This window comes from Euphorbia lathyris, chromosome 10 (genome assembly GCF_963576675.1).
Source record: "Euphorbia lathyris chromosome 10, ddEupLath1.1, whole genome shotgun sequence".
Taxonomy (NCBI): domain Eukaryota; kingdom Viridiplantae; phylum Streptophyta; class Magnoliopsida; order Malpighiales; family Euphorbiaceae; genus Euphorbia; species Euphorbia lathyris.
Genome location: NC_088919.1, coordinates 63,127,639 through 63,136,762, shown reverse-complemented (window position 1 = coordinate 63,136,762; position 9,124 = coordinate 63,127,639). Strand labels below are relative to the sequence as shown.

The 9,124-nt window shown below is 37.9% G+C and overlaps 2 protein-coding genes across 2 annotated transcripts; both read right to left on the bottom strand.

The window, feature by feature from the left end:
• Window positions 1-2,472: 2,472 nt before the first annotated feature.
• On the bottom strand, window positions 2,473-5,095 carry LOC136208412 (uncharacterized). Its single transcript, XM_065999273.1, has 4 exons — window positions 4,478-5,095; window positions 3,458-4,375; window positions 3,034-3,387; window positions 2,473-2,962 (listed from the first exon to the last, which is right to left on the bottom strand). Exons 1-4 carry the CDS (start codon window positions 4,967-4,969, stop codon window positions 2,591-2,593), a joined length of 2,136 nt encoding a protein of 711 aa, XP_065855345.1. The 5' UTR covers window positions 4,970-5,095; the 3' UTR covers window positions 2,473-2,590.
• On the bottom strand, window positions 4,996-7,378 carry LOC136208413 (uncharacterized). The gene is made up of 2 exons (XM_065999274.1): window positions 7,017-7,378; window positions 4,996-6,399 (listed from the first exon to the last, which is right to left on the bottom strand). The coding sequence occupies exon 2, from the start codon at window positions 6,388-6,390 to the stop codon at window positions 4,996-4,998; it is 1,395 nt and encodes a 464-aa protein (XP_065855346.1). The 5' UTR covers window positions 6,391-6,399; window positions 7,017-7,378.
• Between the last annotated feature and the right edge of the window lie 1,746 nt (window positions 7,379-9,124).

The following is a 9,124-nucleotide window of genomic DNA, read 5'->3' as shown; positions in this document are numbered from 1 at the left end:
CGATTTTGTATCTTCCGAAATTCCGGAATGGTTGTTAAACACTATTATTGAGGATGCGAATCCTATTGTTATTTGAGATTTCCGTTTTTTGGGTTAACGAAAAAAGAACAATCTACAACTCTGATTTATTATATTCTTTTGAACCAAATAGTCACAAAAAGAATAAGATGTATATCATTTCTTTTTCGGAACCAAACAAATAGACAAATAAAGGGTCATTAAATTCCGGGTTAATACACATATTTGCCCTCGTATTTTCACGAAAAAACAGATTTGCCCTTATATCAAACAAACTCTCAAAAATCTCCCTGAGCTTTCCTCGAACCTTCACATATGCCCTAATCTAACGGGGTTATGATTTGGCACAAACGGTGTGCCACGTATGACGCCACGTCCGCTGCTAACACATTAAAAGAAGCCACGTTGGGATTGCTCACCATATATACGAGCTTTCCATCCCCTTCTTCCCCATTTTCATTCGCGATTTGCCTCGTTCCTTCTTCTTCATCCATGTCTGTATGAAAGAGAAAGAGTTAGGGCAAACTGAAACTGCATTTTCAAACTTTCAGGACATGTTATTGAAGAAAGAAAAATGACAAGTGAAAGCTCCATTGGTTCGTTACATTCTCTGCGCCATAGGAGGATGGAACAAACGTACGATGATCCCCCCAAGTTCTGTTACTGTAAATTGAAGGCGCCCAGATGGACGAGCTGGAGTGATGAGAACCCTGGAAGAAGATTTTATGCATGTCCTAAATTTCGGGTATGTTTATTGTGTTCTCAAATTAGGGATTTAATATACAGATAATTAGGGTTCATCAAAACACTTTTCTGAAATTAAAGGGTTATGTATAAATTGTTGGATTGTTGGGTATAAATTGTTGGAATGTTGGATTGTTGCTGATTGTAAGTTTGATTGTTGCTGATTGTTGGATTCTTGTAAGTTTGCTGAATGAAAAAATGGGTTAATGGGTTGGGAATCATGTTTTGCTTATTCATTGATGGACAAAGGGTATGTTTTATGTATATTAACCCAGTATTGGCTGATAATCATACTGTGTGTGTAAGCTGATATGGTTCAATCTCTATGTTAAATATACAGGACAAAGGTTGTGGCTACTTTGATTGGCATGACGAGAAGCTGTCGGTTAGAGCAAAGAGTGTGATTGATGAGCTCCATCAACAAATTAAGCACTTGAAGGAGGAGAATCACACGCTGCGCACTGAAGGAGAATACACGTCCAAGGATGATTCGTTGTACTGGCAGTCCCTGATACAAACTCAGCTTGACAAGAATCATGAATTGGGAGTTGTGCTAAAGGCTTTGAAGAAGACTAAGAACATCTTAATTGGGTTGCTTCTCATCACTTGGCATTTGCTCATTTACATGTGGTTCAAAAGAAGTGATTAGGTCTAATTATTAGATATGTTATGTTGTTTTGTAATCCCATGAGAGTAGTTAGTTGTATTTTGGTATCCTTGGGATTAAGTAGATAGAATTTTAGTGTCAATTTGGACTAAGATACCGAATATTTTGGTGTCATTTTGGACAAAGTTATCTTTGATGTATTTTGGTGTCCTTTTGGACCAATTCATGTAATGAACTTGTGTCCTTTGGACCTTTAATCTACACCATTTGGCATTACGTATGCTACTTACATTATATGCACTCTTGGTCCTAATACATTACACAAAATTGGTGTGTTTACTTTGCACAATTTCACCTGTAACTGGCATGTAACTAAAGACATGTACCTATAATGTCATGTAAGTTACACTTATAAGTACCTAAAAGACACTTAAATTACACTTATAAGTGTTAATTGATTCACTTAACTACTGAAGCTAACGTTAATTGATTGTTAATTGCAAACTTAATCACTCTTCTCTATTGTTTTGAGGGACTCCGTATTACTTTAGTTTTGGGTTTGCTGTAATATTATGCTACCTGAGTTTCCTTTTTTTTTTACTGTTTCTATTCTAAAAACTAGAATCCGGGAAGGACTATGAACTAAAGATTTTTACAGTAGTTTGTGTTTTTCTTTTTACTCCTTGCAGAAAATGAGCAGAAGGTGCTCGACGAGCAGCGTCAGAAGGTGCTCGGTGAGCAGCAGCAACAATATGAGAAAGATGTCGAACAATAGTTGGTGCTCGGTGAGTAGCAGTAGAAGGTTCTCGGCGAGCAGCATCAGATGGTGCTCGGCAAGCAGCAGCAGCAACATGAGTAGGATATCGACCAGCAGTAGATGCTCGACGAGCACCAGCAGAAAATGCTCGATGAGCAATATCAGCAGCCGTAGTAGCACCTTGCCCATAAGTCCTTTTAATAATGTACCTAAAAGACACTTAAATTACACTTATAAGTGTAAATGACATGTATAAAACATGTTAAAAAACCTGTTACTAATGTAACTAATAGTGACACATAAAAACATGTACCCAAAATAGACACTTCAACACAATTCCATACAATTACCAAATCGCGCATTTTGCACTTTCATTCCATTTACTACCAAAATATTCACAACGTTTGATAATTACATATATTCATCAAAATATTCACAACGTGTGACAAAACATTTACATTTCCCTATGTAAACAAAAAGTGAAACCCAAAATAGCCAACATATCCAACAAAGTCAATGTTTATTCTTTTGCAGTCCGATCCTCTTCTCCCTTTCTGCTTGTATGGAATTTCCTGTAACCGCCTTTTTCCATTCCACATTAGTCCTTGTCCTTCAAATGGAAGATCCGTAGGCAGCAGATCCTCCCCCTGAATGGTATCCTTCTTGAACCAGTGTGTTCTCTCGCAATTAGCATGCCTTAGTTTGTGTTCCGATGGGATGGGAAATACAACTTTAGGGTCAGCCTTATGTACCAAAGCTGCCATACCCGGGACCTCATCTACTGCACCATGTACTTCTGCCTCATTTACTTCCGCTACACCTTCATTCATGCGTGCCTATAAATGTGGCATTTGTCAGTCACTACCAAAATATTTAAAACCAAGTTGAACATGTGAATAATTCATACCTTTCCATTCCAAGTATTGTGTCGTTGTCGTATCGCCTCATAGAACCTGTTAGTCATGTCTTTGTATTGTTGATCCGATGTCAAGACACTTGGGTGTCTTGGTAGCTCATTGGCTGCCGGTGCATTGGCTGCCAGTGCATTGGTTATCGGTGCATTGATTGCCGGTGCATTGGCTGTTGGTGCATTGGATCTTGCTCTCCTTACAGCAATCTTGGTAGGTCTTGAACCATTGTTGGTAGGCCCTCCAGTGTGAGGGGTTGCATCATTGGTGTGAGTTGCATCAGTGGATGGATGTCTTGAACTACTTCCTGATGTCTGACCAGGTCCACTAGTTGTACTTGCATCAGTTGGTACCTATAAGAACTTCAAATGTCAAAATTACATGTCAAATTACAAATTTATATTTTCATATAGACTTACTTACCCCTTTGCACTTCAGGTTGTTGTGGCCAAATACACCACACTTACTGCACTTCTTCTTATGACCTGCCCTTGACAATTTCTGTGTTTGGCTTTGTCTATCAGGTTCTGTAGCTTCCCTAACCCTCTTCTTCTTAGGCCTGCCTGGCATTCGCACTATGGGTGGAGGAAGTATTGGTTCGAATGCATCAACATTCCAAAAAGCCTTCCCTCGAACTGGCTGTAGCTTGCTACTATACGTTTTCTTGAATGTTGATATGTGATAGAACATAGATATCTCTTTGAGGGGATCCATCCTCTTGTGCCTCAATGCACATATTGCATACGGACATGGTATGCCAGACAACTCCCACTCCCTACAAGTACATAACTTCTTCTCTAACATCACGGCATGCTTATCCTGACCTTCACTTACCTCATATCCATCATCCCCATTCCATTCAACTCTGCACATTTGAGCAATTTCACTGTTCAAATTATACACTTTCATGCATTTGGGACTCCATTCTTTCTTCCATTTTGTAGCTTCTTTAGCACAGTCCTTCAACTTACCCATTACCTCAAGTCGTATCCCATCAAGTAGTTTGTAAATAGACTTCTCTCTTGGCACCTTAATCCAAGCATTGAAGCTCTCAACATGATTGTTGGTGACGATCATGTCCTTACTCCTTCCACTAAAATACACCATGCACCATCTCTGTGGGGGATAACTAACAAGGTGTTCTGCTGCTTCCTTTGATATGGACCCTAATGTCTTTAGGTTGTCCTTGAACTCTTCGGGGTAAGTACTCCAACTGCAACTCCAAAACCACTTACTAAGCTCCCCACTCCTCCATTTCTTACTCCAGTTGGCATGAATGTGCCTAGCACACCACCTGTGCTCAGCATCTGGCAAATATTTAGCAATAGCAGGCAAGAATCCCTACAATTCAAAAATAAACCATACAATTCAAACATTAATACAAGGCCATATCAGATATAAATGGAAAATGTTAACAAAGTAATGTGAAATTGGACTTTTTACCTTTTGCATATCAGAAATAAGGGTCAAATTCTCCCCTTTTCCAAGCTCCATTTGGATTATGAGATGTTGGATGAACCATTCCCAACTGCGCCCTGACTCTCTATCCACAACAGCCCATGCAATGGGGTAGAAATGATCATCTGCATCCCTACCATAAGCCACCAAGAGCACACCTTTGCAAATGCCTTTAAGGAAACACCCATCTAACCCAATTATGGGCCTACACCCTTCCTTCCAGCCCTTCTTCAAAGCAGCAAAACAAATAAATATCCTCCAAAAGACTCTCCTCCCTTGTCTTAAATCTTCCCTTTTAAGGTCTACCTTCAAACATGACCCTGGGTTTGTTGTCATGCATTCACTTGTATATGCTTCTAATGTGGCATACTCTTGCTTGTAACTGCTATCTAATTGCTCCAATATTAACTGCCTAGCCCTTAGACACTTAGCCTCTGACACATCAACTTTGAACATGCTTTTAGCATCCCTCCTCATATCACCAGAACTGTAAGAAGGTCTATCTAGCACCTATCCATAAATTTGGCAGCTAGCCACTTCACTGTGGCTCTCTTATTTGCAAACACCTTATTACACTCATGCCCATGGGTTATAGTCTTTACAACCATTGTAGGACCCCCTCTGTCTTGGCTAATAAACAAATGAAAAGGACACTCAAAACATCGTACTCTAATCCTACTCTTGTCACTCTTCATTATTCTGATATTATAACCCCCAGTGACATCATAGTCATTAATTGCATGCTTAGCCTCCTCTATACCTCTAAAAGTCATGCCTATTCTAAAATAAGGTCTACCTTTCTCTAGATTGTACCTTTCCCGTTTCTTGGCTTCTTGAATCTGCTCAAGTGCCTCTTCCTCACCATCTACATCAGTATCATCATCACTCCCTACATCAGCATCTTCCTCACTCACCTCATAATCTTCATCTTCACTATCATCCTCACCATCTTCCTCCTCAACAGTTCCATCTACTTCTACATGGCCTTTTATTTCAACATCTCCTTCAAGACCATCTTCCTCCTCAACATTCCTATATTCTTCACCATTTCCTTCCTCCTCAACGTGTACACTATCCTCCACAGTACAATCCTCAACATGTCCTCCACCATCCAAATTTCCTTCCTCTTCAACATTTTCCCCTATCCCAACATCTACCCTATCCTCACCTTCCACATTGCATCCCTCATCAACATTTTCTCCTCCTTCAGCTTCCTCACATTGGACCTCAACATCAAACTCAACATTTCTATTAACTACATCAGCCTCTAGCCCACCATCCATATTTCCTTCCCCCTCAACATTTTTCCCTGCTTCAGCATCCTCACCTTGGACCTCAACCTCAACATCTACCCTATCATCACCCTCAACATTGGCAGCTTCAGCTTCATCACCTTGGACCTCAACATTTTCCACTCTAGCCTCTTCCCCTACATTTTGACCCATGTCCTCTTCCACTATGCATTTTGCATCCCCACTTACTACATTACAATCCTCCCCTATACCTCTTGCCCCTTCATCCTCCCCCACACCATCCATCTCCTTATATGGAAGAGGTAGTATATCAGTCGCTAGTATATGCTCATCTACCTTATGGGATGCATAAATGTGAACAACATTGTTTTTCTTACTAATGCAATACAAAAGCCTCCTAATACTATCATCCCCATCTAATTCAAACACCCTACGAGACTTCAACAAACTACCTGGTTCTAGGTATAGAAGTTCACTAACATTGTGGAACTTTAAATCATCCCGATATATCTGCTTAAGGTCAATTAAATTTATAAAATCCGGGTCAAACTTATCTTTGATGATAAAATCCCCATTTATATAATCTAAATGTGGATCAACGATCCATCTACCCCTAAAGTGCAAATATATTTTCAGCAATACCATTTTCAATATCTGCAACAAAATACAGTAAACAAGCAAGCATTAACCACAATGTATCCAAACAACCAACAATCCAACATATCCAAAGAACCAACATATGCAAGCATTAATCACCAATGACATCATTAATAAAAGCCTAACATTAATAGCATTAATATAAGCCTAATAATAACAAGCAAGCATTAATCACCTCCATTCACACATTAACAACATAAATGTAAAACATTAACATTTACCCAACAATCCTAGTTCAGAAACATTCACAAAGTCATAAACGCAACAACATTTGAGTTCAGAAAGTTCAGAAAGTTCATAAACATTAACATTTTACTGTAAAACAAAATTCACACAGTTCACCAAGTTGGATTTCACAAAGTTCAAAATATTTGCAATAAATCCAACATACAAAAAATATAACTTCAGAAATTTGCGATAAATCCAACAGTCAGAAATTTGCCATACATCCAACATACAAAAAATATACCAATCAAACATGAAATTTCATTCGACGACACTTTAAACACAGATACCCATCAAACACATACCAAAAAACCCATACCCATATATCGAACTTGCATGCCCTAACCCCAGAAAGAAACTCCATAGAAAGAAGAAGTTCAGAAACTTACCGTTACACGTTTTTTGTTCTCCGCGCACGATCGATCGATTCTTCACTCCACTTCAGGGCTTAGTGTTCCGGCGTACTGTACTTCATCTTCCCATAAGCTCGAATATCTCTTCCCTCGTCCGAAACGCAAGTGTTATTAGGGTTTCTTTCTTTGGTTTTGTCAACCCAGAGCAAGAACAAGATGACGATCGTTTACGATCGAGAGGAAGAAGAACACAAAAGGTTGCTTTTGTCTTTGTGGTTTGAACTAAGGGTCGAAATGAAGAAAATGGATTTTTAATTTCACGTTTATATATTAATTGCCACATAGGTTTTTATTAAATTAAATAATAATGTAATTACGGACATGGCAGCGGACGTGGCGTCATACGTGGGACGCCGTTTGTGCCAAATCACAATCCCGTTAGATTGGGGCATATGTGAATGTTCGAGGAAAGCTCAGGGAGATTTTTGAGAGTTTGTTTGATATAAGGGCAAATCTGTTTTTCCAGAAAAATACGAGGGCAAATATGTATATTAACCCTTAAATTCATTTCTATTATTTTTTTTTCTAGATTTCATTCTGTTATCTCTACCCAAACTAAACCCACCCGTAGCCTTGTTGATTGCCAACCATAGATTTATGTTGGTTAAAAGAAGCTTATGGAATAATGTATATTGGTTGACAATAATGACCACTATTTAAAGTGTTCATGCCCTGAGAATTTCTTTATGTTTAGTCTATTAAAGTGGGTGATAATAATTTTAATACTAAATAGAGTTTAACCCAAAAGTATTAAAGTATGATAATTATAAGTATTATTAAAGTATTAAAGTATGATAATTAAAGTATGATAATTATCCTTATTATTAAAGTATGATAGTTATAAAGTATGATATCTTCCACTTAATTTAATAGCAGTAAAGTATGACAATTATCACTGTTCAAAAATAAGGCGGCTTAGGGCTCGTTTACGTGGTTCAAATCGAAAATCTGCTCCGATTTTCTTTGATCAGTCCCTCAAAGCGTTCCTTTGACCTCTAGGTGATTTTTAACCATTTAGGCTCCGATTAGTTCGTTTGGACGGCGCTGCCTAACCGACGATGAACAAAAGCTTTTTTTGATTTTTTTTATTCATTATAACTCATTTTTTTTAACATTGTTGCATGGTTATTCGTGAATTGTGATTATTATTTTCAGATATTTTTTGTTTAATTGCGTTCTCTACTTGTTTTCATAGTATGATTTAAGACATTAAGGACATTGTTTTATAGCTTTTGGTGAATTATATTAGTTGTCAACGGTTATATTTTATTTGTTTGAGCTGTTTCGGTAACATTGTTGTTAAAATGTTGATGTTTGCACATTTTTTAAGATATACGTTACAGTTTTATATGTTTTCTATATTAAATAATTTTATATTATCATTTTTAGATGGTATAATACATATTTTATTTGAAATTATATAACAATCTGTTGATTGACAAATAAAAAAATAAAACAATACAAATATGATTAATCCCGACTAATCTCCCATTAATCCTCAAGAGTTATGTCCGTCCGACTAGCGCCTAGTGTCTTTTACAACCTTGATATAAAGTGTCAGACAAGTAAGCAAGAAAGGGCCACAGAGCATCACCGACCCTTCGGCCCACCAAAAAATCCTAAGGAGGATGGTCTGACATGCTCCACCCTTGTCTACTGCCATGGTTGGGAGCCTCCAGCCATGATAGTCCCTAATCCTGAAACAATAGAGGATGAAGATATGGAGAAAGAGGATTATGATTTGGATCCAAAATAACCATAAATGATAACGTATAAAACAAATGAGAACATATGGCTCTCTATGGGCCCTCATATCTAACGCTATGAATAATAATGCAGGCCTTCGGATCCATCAAAAACTTCCATAGAACGTTTCTTATCAAGGGAAACCCCCATGCGGTTGTAACAAAGACTTCTTCTAGTAGAAGACTTTTCCTAAAAAAAGACTTTGAACAGAACAATGATTTCTAATATAGCTAAGACTCTTAGAAGAAGATGGACTCGACAAAAACTCTATAAATAGGCAAGTATAACCTCACTATAGGTATGTTATATTATTATCTCACATGCAACTCACATTCTTC

Bases quoted from the DNA above. Each gene is read 5' to 3' on its own strand.
- LOC136208412 (XM_065999273.1), bottom strand. From the start codon at position 4,969: ATGAGGAGGGATGCTAAAAGCATGTTCAAAGTTGATGTGTCAGAGGCT. The intron at 4,376-4,477 runs GTAAAAAGTCCA...TTTGAATTGTAG, and splicing joins TTATTTCTGATATGCAAAAG to GGATTCTTGCCTGCTATTGC. The intron at 3,388-3,457 runs GTAAGTAAGTCT...AAGTTCTTATAG, and splicing joins ACAACCTGAAGTGCAAAGGG to GTACCAACTGATGCAAGTAC.
- LOC136208413 (XM_065999274.1), bottom strand. From the start codon at position 6,390: ATGGTATTGCTGAAAATATATTTGCACTTTAGGGGTAGATGGATCGTT.